The sequence below is a fragment of the Nesoenas mayeri genome, assembly GCF_963082525.1.
Source record: "Nesoenas mayeri genome assembly, chromosome: 6".
Classification (NCBI taxonomy): domain Eukaryota; kingdom Metazoa; phylum Chordata; class Aves; order Columbiformes; family Columbidae; genus Nesoenas; species Nesoenas mayeri.
The window spans coordinates 10,245,742-10,259,918 of NC_137545.1; the positions used below are offsets into that span (position 1 = coordinate 10,245,742).

The 14,177-nt window shown below is 40.1% G+C and overlaps 1 protein-coding gene across 6 annotated transcripts in view; it reads left to right on the forward strand.

The window, feature by feature from the left end:
• Positions 1-14,177, forward strand: part of AGAP1 (ArfGAP with GTPase domain, ankyrin repeat and PH domain 1) — a 361,066-nt gene that overhangs the window by 123,365 nt on the left and 223,524 nt on the right. For 5 of the 6 annotated variants that reach the window (XM_080347158.1, XM_080347153.1, XM_080347156.1 and 2 more), the window contains exon 4: positions 11,540-11,625. The exons of the other annotated variant lie outside the window; for it this stretch is intronic. In XM_080347158.1, coding sequence (XP_080203284.1) covers positions 11,540-11,625 — 86 coding nt within the window. The remainder of the gene's footprint in view (positions 1-11,539; positions 11,626-14,177) is intronic. 6 annotated transcript variants of the gene reach the window in all.

Below are 14,177 nucleotides of genomic sequence, written 5' to 3' on the forward strand. Positions count from 1 at the left end.
GAGATTTTAGAATAATTCCAAGTGCAGGTTCAAAAAAGCAGCGTTAACCTTAAAGGAGCTGGATATTGCATTCATTACAGTGTTTGAACCACAAAACATAGGGAAGCAGAGATTTTTCATGTTAAATTGAAATCCTTGGTGCAATGTTCCACAAGCTTTACACAGCACTTTGTGGGGCAGCTGAAGCTATCAGAGCACTCTTTTTGTCCGTAAAAATACAGACAAATGCCGTGTTGTGTGCAGGAGACAATGATGACTTCAGACATGTGTTTCAAAATTATCTCCTTTCAGTTCTTTGTCTTCTGTTTCGTTATAATACTGTCAGCTGATTATTTCTATTTGACATTTCATGCTGACATCCAGATAGAAGATAACACTTGTCTTTTTTGATCATTTTAAAGTATTGCTGCGGTTGGCTCTCTTGGGCTTTTTGGAGCCTTTCAGGCTTAGCGTAAAAGAGCGTGTTTATGTATTCTGCAATCTCCCCTCTGCAGCCCTTCCCTCTCCTGGTCCCTCTGAGACTGGCTCTGTAGGTTAGAGACTTCTTTGAAAACCTCTCTGTTCCAGCCGTCAAGTTGGCTACTGTTTAAAGTGCTGCACAAATAAGGAACAGTGTTAATTAAGGGAAGTTAAGTATTTGCTCTTTTTCCCGGGGGAAGATGCTGAAGAAGCAGTTTCCTAGGAGGGGCTTCCATTTTTGCTCCTGTGCCTTGAGAGTCGACTGATCTTTAAGATGATGTCTTTGAATTGCACCTTGGACATTCAAAGGTTTTGATGAGTGATGTGTGTAGGATTTGTGCCCTTCTCATAACAGGTTCCTCTGAAGGTTGTGTCCCAGGTAAAAACAGCAATTCAGATTTAGAACTGCTATTTCATCTGTAGGCTCTTAGCAGTAATAAAAGTGACTGTTATGTCTCCAGTGCTCTTTGCTGCTGTTAAGTCAGAAGCCAGTCTGGAGGGGCTCCTGCTACAACAAGCACCTGCCTTCTGCCTTATTTTTCAAATACTTTTCAAATATTACGTATAAGTCATAGCCCAGTGTTTAGCTCTCCATCTTGAAGCAAAATTTCAACATTTCAGCTTGTATTTGATTTTTTTCTTGTTTTGTTTTGTTTTTTCCACCCTTCCATTTAATCTTATTTTGTTTTGGGAGTTGTAGCAGAAAGCAGCGCATAATAGTTAGCTGATTATATTCACAATATGTTTAATTCTCAAAAGACTTTTGAATTTGCTGCTCGAGCAGGCTGTCATTAGGCTTTCTACCCATTTTAGTAATGCCAGGAGCCTTGGGCCTTGCAGAATGGCAAATTAGACCCTGGCTACATGACAATCTGGATTCCGTGGTGCTGGAAAGGCAGCTTATTCTGCAGGAGGTGCAGAATCTCCAGAATGCTCCATCTCATTTCCCCCCATGTACAAAAGGAATAAAGATGGATGGAGGGAGAGTGGCTCAGCTTCTCTCCCAACTCCCATTGTCTGGCTTTTCTTCTGGGTGAGACTTTCAAACAGACAACCTGTTTTCCTCAGTGCTGCTCATTCTGAACCTTTCCATGTATACTTCTAGGGCTGCCACTTGCCATTAGGTCATCAATCTGAAAAAAACTCGTCACTTATTTTAGTGCTGTCATTCTCGTTCCTCATTCCCTCTCCTCCTTGTTTCTGAGTGATATTATTATAAAAGATATTTAGTGAAATACAGAATACAGATGAAAAATGAATTTTTGTACCTGTAAAATATAGTATGCTCTTATGTAATGGCCATTCTGTTACCAAAAAAACCCAACCAAACAAAAAACCCCAAAACAAACAAAAAACCAAACCAAAACAAAAACCCCTTGGGTTTCCTTAGCAGACTTGATTTTTTGTGTGTATTCAGACAGATTATAGTATAATCACAGCTAGTTAAGTCCGGCTTTAACTTCAGGGTTACTATTTGCAATGTAATCCTGTGAAAGCTCAGATATTATAGAAGCCAGCTATAAACTAAGTATAAAAAGCAAAGGGATATTTTAAAAATAGAGAGAAAAAAGAAGCCTAAAGTCTATGCTTATAGGCATTTTTAGCTTATCTTGGTCATGCAGTTCAGGGTTTGTTAGTATGTATGTTAAGATCTTTGAAATTATGTTGGAAACTTTTGGAGTTGAATTTAGATGAAGAAACTTAGAGCAGGTGTTGGCAGGAGATTATTTATATGGTAGATTGAAAGGTAGAAGCTGTGTGAGTATCTGGCTGAGCAGGCTAGCATCTGGAAAGGGAAGTATGTGATAAAACATTTATTTAAGGAACTGCAGCAAAAAAAGAGCTATGGTATAATATTTTAAGTTGTGGGGCTAACTTTGTAAGGAACTTTGTTTGAAAGGTGGTATTTTGGGATGTAAGCTTTTTAAACTTGAAAAGACTGGTGATGGAAACAGGTAGGAGTCTACAAAAGTAGCATCACGTCCTGCCCAGGGAAGCTGATTGCTGCTGGTTGGTTTTTGTCCGTCTCCAGCTGGCTTGATAAAAATAAGCGTTTAAAATTAGACTTGTAGTGTATATACAGTTAGTGGGAGTGACGTGTAAGCAACTGTCTGCACCTGCTGTCAATAAAATAAAAAGTAAAAACAAACAAACAAAAAACAAACACAAACCCCAGCACACACATAAAGAAAGGCTACGGGATATGCCTGATTTCCTATCTTATTAGTATAAATTGAACCATTAATTTAATTGTAGACCCTTGTCAGCTGACAATATGGGGACAGACAGGTTATTTGGGGGATCCTTGGTGGGATGATGATAGCACTAGATGTGGCTGTTTGCCTTATAAAATGATGTTTTCCTGACCGTATTACCAGGGTGGGAAGCTGCGAGTACTGGTCACACCCCTGTAAATGTACAAATACCTTTTCTCTCTTCCGTTTTAATACTTATTAAAACATAGCTTTTAAAAATACTTGAGTATGTTCATCTGAGGAGTTTTACTGTCTGAGCTCAAATATATGACATTCATGGTTGTGCCGTGATGAGATCCCAATAAAACCACGCCCAGTTATAAGAGATCAGGGTGCTGATGAGAATGCAGCGGTGCAGGAATCTTAAAATAATTTCAAATTGCAGTTGCAGGAATCTTAAAATAATTTCAAATTGCAGTTGCAGGATTCAGTGTACAGAGAAGGTCCTGCAGGTGATGCAGCTGTGGCTGCAAGAGGCTCCTGGCACTCAGGACATTGGGGTGACTGTTGGAGGAGGAGGTTCCTCGCAGGTTCCTACTTGTTATTTTTCCACCCCTTTAAACTGTCAGAAGTGTTTTTTCACATGAATGAACTATGAAGAAGGGCACACTCACAACATGTAACATATTCAGCTTTTACTTGCTCAGTGCCAAAATTTTTGTGTATTTATGTGCAGTAGATGTCAGATGAAAATATATCACTGCATCATGTTGAACTGGTGGATGTCTACTATCTTCTTTATGGGGTAAATTTGGAGATATGAGTGCTTGCTTGCAGGGCACAGGTGCTTTATCACTTTGCAGACAGTGTTTCAGAATTTTGCAAATTCGCACTAGAACCTTGACCAGGATTAAAATCTCAAACCTAGTAATTGTATATAAAATCTGGTATCAGTTGGTGCTGTGCCTTTCTTAGGAGGAAAGACAACCATAGATTCTTTCCAGTCAAGTGTAAAGTGGTGGGTGTAATTTTGGTGTAATTTCTAAAAATCAGTGCGCTGCTTTAAATATGAATGCTTTTGCTATGATGCTAAATAGTAGCATATTGTACTATTTCTGCTGTGTCACATCCTTCAGTATTACCTAAACACATTTTTTTAAGTTGTCCTTGAGAGGGGTGCTACCTGTATGGCTTCTGCTGGAAAGGGAAATCGAGTACTACTCCCTAAACAGGTTTAACAGATGAGTAGATTCTCTAGTTTGTCAAACAGATAATCAGATACTGATTAGGTTGTAAACAGGATACCCTGAGGCACAGGGATGCTTCTAGCCAGGAGAGTGAAATCATAACCATACAAGATTTGAAATGCTCTGAGGGCAAAACTGTTTTAAAAAGCACATTGGCAGTGGGTACTTGCCGGAATCTCATTCTGCTTGTCAGCTTTCCTGCTGGAATATAGATCCCTAAGTTTATACCTAGAATTTAGGTGACTCTTGAGTAGAGCTTTGTATCTTTACTTCCATCTTTACTTATCTCCTGCGGCTGGTCGGTCTCTGGGATGCTGCTGTTGTTCTTTCCAATCTGTTTTTCTAATTTGTTGTGGCAATGTTGAAGTACAATCCCATTTTTCTAATATCATTGCCATCCCTCCTGCTTCGCTTCATTATCTAGAATTTAAATAACCTGTTACTTCCATCTTTTAGGTTATTAATCAAATACTTGCATGAGACTCGAAACTCCTGCAGAAACTTGTGTCGGTATCTTACTTTTTTAAAGATGAGTCATTTGATGAGTACCAAGCGCGGCTTAAATCTGCGTCTGCACTCACAACTGTAATTTTATTAAGACTAGGCTTCTCTAATTAGCTTACAAGCAGTATGTCACAGACAGTCAGCAGCTTTCTAGTGAGAATATAACATGCACTACTCTTCTCCAAGGCCTGTCTTCATGTCATGAAGGAAACTTAATTGCTCAGAGGCTGGCTCTTTTTTATACTAATTTATCTTGGTGGTTAATTGATGATTTTCTTCTCCTTCCACCTGAAATATAACATTGGATGGGAATCTCAGCCTATTTACTCCTGGCTTCTCCTTTTCCCTATGCCAGGTTCTTCTAGCAGAGAGATGCTGCACCCAAATGTCTAATAACTGTGTTTGTGTGTAATAACGTGTGGGTGGCTCAAATAAATGCTCTTTCCAGACTGGTCTGTGAAGCACTGCATTTTTTTGTTTTGTTTTCTTTAGATGCTGGCAACTGTTTAAATTAACTAGAAGCAACTGCTGGGTATTCCATACTAGTTGGCTGGTGTTGAGCCAAGAGTGGGTTGCAGCAGGATTTACCCCCGTTCCTTATTTGTTTAATTTGCAGCCCCAGTCAGGCTACTCAGGACTTTGCTACTTTTTGTTAAATAATTATATACCATGTGGAAATGAGACCAAATGCCTTTGCAGAAATGTCATTCAGTGTCACTGCCTTGATAGGGCAACAAAGATGATTAAGGGAGTGGAGCACCTCCCTTATGAGGAAAGGCTGAGGGAGCTGGGGCTCTTTAGTTTGGAGAAGAGGAGACTGAGGGGTGACCTTATTAATGTTTATAAATATATAAAGGGTGAGTGCCACGAGGATGGAGCCAGGCTCTTCTCGGTGGCAAACAGTGGTACGACAAGGGGTAATGGGATCAAGCTGGAACACAAGAGGTTCCACTTAAATTTGAGAAAAAACTTCTTCTCAGTAAGGGTGACAGACACTGGAACAGGCTGCCCAGGGGGGTTGTGGAGTCTCCTTCTCTGGAGACATTCAAGACCCACCTGGCCATGTTCCTATGTGACCTCACCTAGGTGTTCCTGCTCCGGCAGGGGGATTGGACTAGATGATCTCTTGAGGTCCCTTCCAATCCCAAACATACTGTGATACTGTGTTATGTTCTCAAGATGAGTCCCCTCCATCCCATTTTCTGTCTGGATTTTAATTATGGTCTCTAATTCTATGCAACTTGAGAAGTAAACTTTTTTTAAGTGTAAGCTATGTTTTCCTGAAAGCTTAAAAACTTAAAATTCAGTTGATCTCCATGGAAATCATCACCAGGTTTTGTGGACCCATCCGAGCTAGTACTGCAAATATTTCAGTGAATGTATCTCAAAATTAAGTTGCTGAATGTAATTGCAGCTGCTACTAAAATTCCAATAGTAAACCCTCTTTTCATGGAATTACAACATCTTTTGGTGCTTCCTTGTCAGTTTGTATGTAATGATAAGATTATCTATATGATGTGATTATATTACATCGTACATGGTGCCTATGTGTGTACCTTGCTTTAATTGGGTATAGCTTGGTAGTCTGATACTCTAGCCCATTATTTGATCCATGTATTTTCCAAAATACATCTGTTGGGAGAAGCAGATGGTGGGTTTCAAAAGGCTCAGTCAAGGTTGTTCTGTGGTTTTGTTTCTCTGTTTGCATTTTTTTTCTTGGTTTGGTGTTTTGTTTTGTTTGAACCCTGGTGCTTTGTTGGGAGGTGGTGCAGTTATCTGCATGCGGCTGTGGTCTCGTGCCAAGGTGATGCTTCCTCAGTCTTTGCACTTCTGTGGTTTGACGCTGCACCCAGCTCAACCACATTTGGTTTCTGAAGTCTCGTCTAGAACAATATTTGCATTAAGGAAATACCCAAGAGCTTGCTTCCCATGTGGCTCAGAGGTAGTTTGCAATAGTCTCTTCTGCTAATGCCAATGTGAGTTGACATCAAGCGCTGAGCACAACTTGATGTGGTAAAAATTCAGTTTTAACGCTTCTTGTGTGATAATATGCTTTATTGGGAAACACCGAGAAAAAAACATTTTGAAAGGATGGTTTATTTAAATAAAAACTTTGGGTAACGTTGAGCTGCAACACTGGCATTGGTTTACCGGACTCTTGCTGTCATTCTTCTTCGGTGCTTCTTCATAGTTGCAGATGTTGAGAGCATTTATTGTTTCTGAGCTTAATCAACAGTTTTAATATATTTTGTCCTGGATGTATGAACAGAAGGAATAGGTGGCTTTTAAACGTGTTTCCTTGAAGAGGAGCTAGATTCTTGTCTTTTCCATCCTAAGAAAAAAACAAAAAAAAATGAGACTGCGTTTGTGAGACAACTGGCCACTGTTGTCAAAATTCATGTGTCATTGGGAGTACAAAATAGAGGCTTTTACGGCTGCTTCACTCGTCCCTTCCGTCTCTGCTTCCCTGCCTGCCCTGCCCCCACAGCTGTGGTAGACGTGGGCTTGTCATGCGCCCAGCCCCCCGAATTTATCTTTCTCATATGGCCAAATAACTTCATCCTCGTGGCAATTTGCTTGAATAAAGAGCCTGGCGAAGGCAGTCGAGCCTGGGGACACAATATGAAAATCAGCGGTTGCTCTGGTGAGCAATTACGCAGTGGAACAGCTCTCGGCGGCCAGGCTTTCAGAGCAGGATGAAAACCTCCATCCACGCAATTCCCCGTGTAGAAAAAGCTTCTGCAGTATTGAGCACCTTTGATTACAAATGTGCGTGGTATTTAAAGCTAGTATCAATTTTTACCAAAGGACAGTTTCTTAGCTCTGCTGATTCGAAGGGTGAACCTTTGTAGAACGATGTGCATAGAAATGAGATTAGGAAGCTTTTGTTGATTCCCTCAGCCTGGTATTCTGACTTGTGCTGGGTTTTTAGCTGTAGTTGTAAATCACTGACACACAGAATTTATTTAGCTTTATATTGATCAAAGCTGTATTTTTGTCTGGAGCATTTTATAGTAGGAATCTGGCCTAATGCAGAGAGGAGCGTGGTTGGTTTTATGGGTGGCATCAGAATCACAGCTCTGTTTTCTGGTGGGTACTGTGGTTTGTACACAGCAGTAATGTTTGCCGCCTTATGCAAAATTCTGTATGTGTCTGAAAATGAGTCTGTGTGAATTGATAATGATCTTGCCCTGGAAACCTGGGAATAATGCAGCGATTTATGAATACAGAGCTTTAAAGAAAATAAATAAATCACATGCTAAAATCCTCCCAAATTAAAGCTTCCACACAGTTTCAGTGATTTGTTTTTATAAAATTACTGTCATATTTCATGAAAACAGTTTCCAGCTCCATCTGTCTGGCTGTAGAGAGTTATTTAGATATTCACTGGCATGTCTTTTATATGGCTTTAGAGCTGGGGTTGGGGCTGCAAGTAAATATATAATAGTTCAGCTGTTGATTGCACATCTTGCGCTCCAGCATCTTTGTGCTTTGACGTGCCTGTTAGGACGTATCAGGAGCCGTCGCTTCGTCCTTCAGAGCCACGGTCCAGGCTGCCAGTCTCTCTCTTTCAGTGACCTCCTTTGGCAGGTGCATACAGGAGTTGAGAAATTCCCTCATTAAAAAGCTGCGTGTGTCATAATACTGATGGGAGCGGAACAAAGCTCGCCATCTCCCTTGGGACTCGCGCTGTGGTTTTTTTGAGCTCATTCTTTAAATTAAGAAGGTCATTTCTTTGTTTTCAGTGTCTTCAGTTTAGACAGTATCTTGTGCCTCCATCATATATACAAATACATTAAAAAAATACTGTGATATTTTGTAGCCATGGGAGAGTTCATGACTTCTTTGACCAGTTGCAGTAGTTCAATATTTGAACTGGCTGGTCTCTCTGCTTTCTCTTTCCCGATGCCCCTGTGACACTTTACAAAGGCCAAAGATGTTTTGTTTTGTTTTGTTTCAAATTACTAGCGCAGGCTGAACCGTCTCAAAATCGCTGCCCTTTCACTGCTTTTACTTGCTGGGCCTGGAGATGGGTCATGTCAGGGCTCGTCAAGGCAAAGGCAGAATCAGTCAATTGTTTCCCTTAATCTTATGACCACAGATATGTGCGGGACAACTGCAGAGCCCTGGTTTCACACACTGGCAGAAGTCTGTTTATTCTTTACCGTTTATACTTTTGTTTGTGTAATTTTTTCATGTCGAGGTAGGTTTTCTTAATCTCTGTCCTGTGTGGTATCAAACGTTACGACGTGCTCATGATAAAGGCTCTTTAATGTTGTAGAAACACTAGTTAATGGGGATGCATCCTGCTTTGATCTCAAATTTGCATAAAATAATTCTTATTTGGGGGATGAGTGCAAGTCTCTTGTTACATTTCTGTATCTTCAGATTGTTTTTAAATGCTTGTTAAAGTTCGGAAATGGAGGGCATTCTTCTAAACTTTTTGGTTGGTGGAGTTATTAGGTTTAAACTATTTATTGTGAAATACCTAAACCAAAACAAAAATAAGTGGATGCATGAGGATGTGCAAGGAACTAGTGCATATTCCAGATAACGAGCTCACTCGGCTTTTAAGGGTAAAGCCACTTGAATAGATTTAAATTGCCTTATACGCTGCTCTTCCAGCGTGACAGACCTTGGTGAAGTGGTACAGCATGTCAAGATTTGAAATGAATACTGGAAATAAGAATAGAGTATCATTGTACTGAGCTGTACGCACAGTGGGTTTTGGAGAAGACGAGGAAGAGGTGTACAAGCTGGTCACTTAGTGTGGATTCGTGTAGCAAGGGAGATGTTGGATAACTCTGCGCTGTATTTGTTAAACATACACTTCTCAAACCTACCCCTGCAAACATCATCTCTAGTGATCCTGCAGTGGCTCTCAAGAATAAACCTTGTAGCGCTCATGTTTGTGATCTGTGCGTATACATTTTAATACTACATGGGTATATGAATTTTTTTTAAAAACCCCTCTATTTAAGCTTTTTATTTTACCTTGTCTGTACCTCCTTTATACCTCAGAGGACCATTTGAAGATACAGTGAGACCTGAAAGGCATCCTGTTGACAAGAGGGAATAATGAGTTGGCTCTTGAATGTGTTCAGTTCGTGGTATTTTATAATTAGCTGTGTGAACTTTCAGTGTTTAAAAAAAGGAAATAGGGAATGGCAATTACGCAGAACTTCACTCTTCGATCACATATATATTGCATTTCCATTGTTACTTACAGCTTTAGAGAGCCTCTCTGGAGGGCTGTATATAAGCAATTCATCTTATTTAACACTTCATTATGAAGTGTATACAATTAATTGATGACATATAGAAATAATGATATGGTTAATAGAAATTCAGTTCTTGAGAGCTGAGACTAGTTTCCTTTCAAGGTTTCACACTTGATTTTGATTATTCTATTCAAGTTCAGTAATGATGTATATTTACCTGCCACTTGGTCTTCAAAGGCAAAATAGAAATTCAGCTTTTGAGCAAGATAATGAAAATCTATATATAGCTCTTTTACTCCTTCTGTGCAGTTAAACAACCAGAAATGTGATAGTCTTAATTGTTGCATGTTTGGTACTGCTAAGCTGTTTGTAGTAGAGTAGGTCTATAAAGAAAATAAACAACAACAAACAACAGAAAAACAACAACAGCAAATCCACAAACAAACCCCTGTGTTCTTATGTCTTGTATTAAAACCAAAATGCGTTTAAACATGCTTAAGTACTGTACATAACTGAGTGATCTTGATTTGAAACCAGCCGTAGTGGTTGGGCTGTGGGAATGACGGTTTTAAGCCAGGTTGTTGTTTCCCCGAGGCAAGCAATTTTTGTGCAAACGTTTTGAGGATCCGCGTTAGCCTGTGTGCACTGACTTATGTGCCCGGAGAGCTTGTTTGGAGAACAAGTCAGAGTTGTTCACCCACCTACCATGTGTTTAAATGCATTTAGTTTGATAGTATGAGAACTTTTTAAGTAAGCATACTTGGGGAACAAGATTCAAATTGGAAATAATTCCATTTAAAAAAAAGAGGGGTAAAGAAAGGAGTTTAGCATGTGTGTCAGTAGATATGTTTTATCTTAGCCTGGTAAGTGCAGATGTGAGGCAGTGGGACGATGCCAAGACTGGAGGCTGTGGGCCCTTTGTGGCATCAGTGGGGAGATAGGAGTCCTCTGCTTCCAGGAGAGGAGCCTGAACAACCCAAGGGCTTAGCCAGGCCAAGCTTGCTAATCCTGGCTTGGGCTCAGTCACACCAGAAACCTGAAATGTGATTTGTTGTTATCTGAAGTCTGTCAAGAGACACAGTAGGATGCCAGAAATGTGCTTAACCCCAAAGGAAAGCAATTCCAGTTCTGCCCTTGGGTCAGGCTCAAAGTCCCCATTGGACCAGTGGACAGAGAAAGGAATGGGGCAGCTGCACGGCCCCATTTGGTTTCTTAGGTTTGGTGCCAGCTCTTTGGTCTTCACAAGCACTCAGTATTCTACATCTTCCTGAAATAATAGGATCAGGAATAGAATTTGGCTGAAGGCAGCGATGCTGCTCCTTTTATTTAGATCTCAAAAATAGGTCTTTAATTCATCCTGCTAGTAAGTTGCATAACATTCTCTGTTAAGGTACCACCATTGTAGTTTTTTTTGTCTAACGTGTCTAGTATTTTCCCCTAACTGTGGTTTGTGAATATAGAAGTATCATTTTCATAACATTACATGTCTGCTGTAAGAACTGGGCTTCTCTTGAGGAAATGCTGAGACACACAAGAAATTTATTGTAGTTCTAATAGATAACGTTTGTATGCAACTGTCCTATGTTTGCATTTCTTAGAGATACATTTCTCACCATTTTAAAAAACAAAGGTGACTGTCTTTTAGCTATATGTATCAAAACCAAGTACACCTAAATGGGAGTTGGTGTTTGTAATGCAGTTGTTGGCTTTTTTCCACATTAGCCTTATTTTTAATATGACTTACATAAAAATTACTTAAGAGAGTTATGTGCATACGAACTTAAGTTATATTCATGGTAGATGATCAGTTTGAGGAAGTTCTTAAGGACACCTTTTTTCCACAAGCGAAGCCTTTTTCTGTTTTGTATTTTTTACGTTTTTCAGTTGTGTAATGAGTTACTCTGTGTGACAGGTGGGAGATTCAAGAAAGAGATAGTAGTTGATGGACAAAGCTATCTGCTGCTGATCAGAGATGAAGGGGGCCCTCCGGAGGCACAGGTGAGCACTGCACCGATAGAGCTTTATCAGCCCAACACCACGGGTTCCTTTCTTTAAACAAACAAACAAAAACAAAACACAAACCAACCAACCAAAAATCACACCTTCCTTTAAGACAACTGGCTTCGTTTTGTCCTTTCCTGGGTTCTGCTCGTCTTTCTGTTGGGAAAATGTTCACATCACCCTCAAGTGAAAAATATTCTGTTTAGAAAATATTTGGGATTTTGATTATAGAGTGAAACTGGGTAGTAAAGACACACGGTTAATGTGGACTGAATGCCTAATCAAATGCTTCCAGTGGTGGCAAAGCTGCATGTTAGAGTCTTACATTTTCCTTTGAGTTGCATTCTCTAAATTGTTAAAATACAAATCAGATATATGTACAGTGACACACATACTTGTGTACTAATATTTGCATTCCCTGTTGCTTCCATGCTTTGCTCCCTGTGCTGTTTAACGCTCAGCTCAGCATCACTGAGCTCTCAGATTTCTGACTCGGTGCCTGTGTACGGTGTGTTGCCTTCTTGACTGGGAGAAGGTGACTCACTGGGATTTGCTTTTGAGAAGACACCTGTGGTTTTGTGTGTTTAACTCTGTTACTCTATTTTGAGCCATGTGAAGTGAAGCATTTGTTTATGTGATGCTTAAATCACCGCAGGCACAGCCAGCCTGGCCGGCTGTCTTCAAGCATCCTCCTCCTTGTCTCCCCTCTACCTCTTCTTACCTGGGCACTCAAGTGTGCTGGCTGCCGCTGGCCTTGCTTTGCTTGGCTGATCAGTAGTGGATCTGCTTCCAAAAAAATAAGAAATCTAGCAGCGGGAGCTGTGCTATCGCCAAACAGCTGAACGGGAGCGGTGCCAGCAGCAGCAGCTTGTGTTTCAATGCTCCACTATTGCTTATTAGCTGCAGGAGGATTAGAGCAGGGGGGAAGGTGCCCGGATAAAGGAGAAGAGAAAGGAGGTAGAGGAAATGGAGACCAAGAGAGACATCCTGGAAGGAAATTAAAATAAAAACAAAAAATTAGTGTCGCTGACACATCTGCAGCCGTGTGAGGCAGGAGCCTAAAAGAAGTGCTCTGTTTGAGGCTGTGAATAATTTGGCTGAAGTACACAACAGCTTCCAAGCCCTGATGCTTAGAGAACATTCCCTCACATAAAAGATAAATGCTGGAGTTGTAAAGGTACACACAGCAATGGAAATATTTTTGCACCTAAGATTTGGTTTTGGAAAGTTAATTTGCATTAACTGCAGGCTAATAAACAGCCACGGTGACAGTTCACCATCCCCTTTTTTTGGCAGGAAAGGAGGGAAAAATGAACTCACCTGAAGATTCACTTTCTGGATCTATGATCTCTCATGTCTAACATAAGATTGTCTGAACAGGGAGGTGCTCAGATGCACTGGCTAATGCTTCTTCAGTCTTGCCACTGTCTGAATTTGTGAATATTGACCATTCCTTTTCCTCACCAGGTTTGATTCTACTTTTACTGTGATCTGTTACAAATGTGGTAGCCTCCTGCTGTAAAACCCAGTTAACATAACTGAGTTATAATGAGCTGTTGCATGCTTTTGGGGGGGGCTTTGTGTGTGTTTTGTTTTGTTGATTATTTATGGTTTGTTTGTTTTGATTTTTTTTTTTTTTGGTTTTTTGGGGGGTGTTTTTGGTTTTGTTTGGTTTTATGTTTGTTGTTGTTTGGGTTTGTTTGCTTGTTTTTAATTTAGAACTTACATTTGTTGTTTGGTTTTATTTGGACTTACCTAGAACAAACAGATCTGCTCTATCACAGTAGCAAGGCTGAAGAAGGATTTGTATATCAGCAGCTGAGCCGTCCTCCTTATTTCAAGCTATTCTCTGCTCAGTGGTGTGGATAAAACATCCTGGATTTCCAGACCTTCTGTGTGTTTTCCAAAGTTCCTTTTGTTTTTAATATCACAGGTCTGGTATCCACAAAGCTTAAACTTATTTTAATATAAAAAGAGAAGTAAGAAATTACTGGAAACATTTTGTGTCTGGAGGGCACCACATTGAATAACCACCCTCTGGATTTTTTTTAATAATCTTCATTAGAAGTCTTCTGCTACATACTGATGAAACATTAAGAAAATTTAGAGACACCGTTAGCTTCCAAACTGATGCTTTAAGGACATAATAGCTGTAAGGAAGAATTCTTGACATGATGCTGCTGAGTCCAGTCAGTGAGAACCATTTTATTATAAGACTCCAAACCAGGTCCCAAGTAATGACACTGTCTCTGGTTAGATCTTCTGGTTTGAACAGTTCAAATTTAGTAGTGTGGTAGCTGGCCTTATTCTGGCAGCAACTATGCTGTGTGTAGATATTCCTATCCCTGACATCAAGATGATTGTCCTCCTGACTGCCTTGAAAACTGCAAAACATTTTTGTCTGTTTTTTACACTGTAACCATAACGTGTGTTTGGTTTCAAGTACAATACAATCTCAAATGCGCACGTTAACTTAAATTGCAGGCTAATATGCTGTATGAAAAATAGGCAAGAAGTACTCCTAGCTCCTGATTCTGAAAAAGGAAATT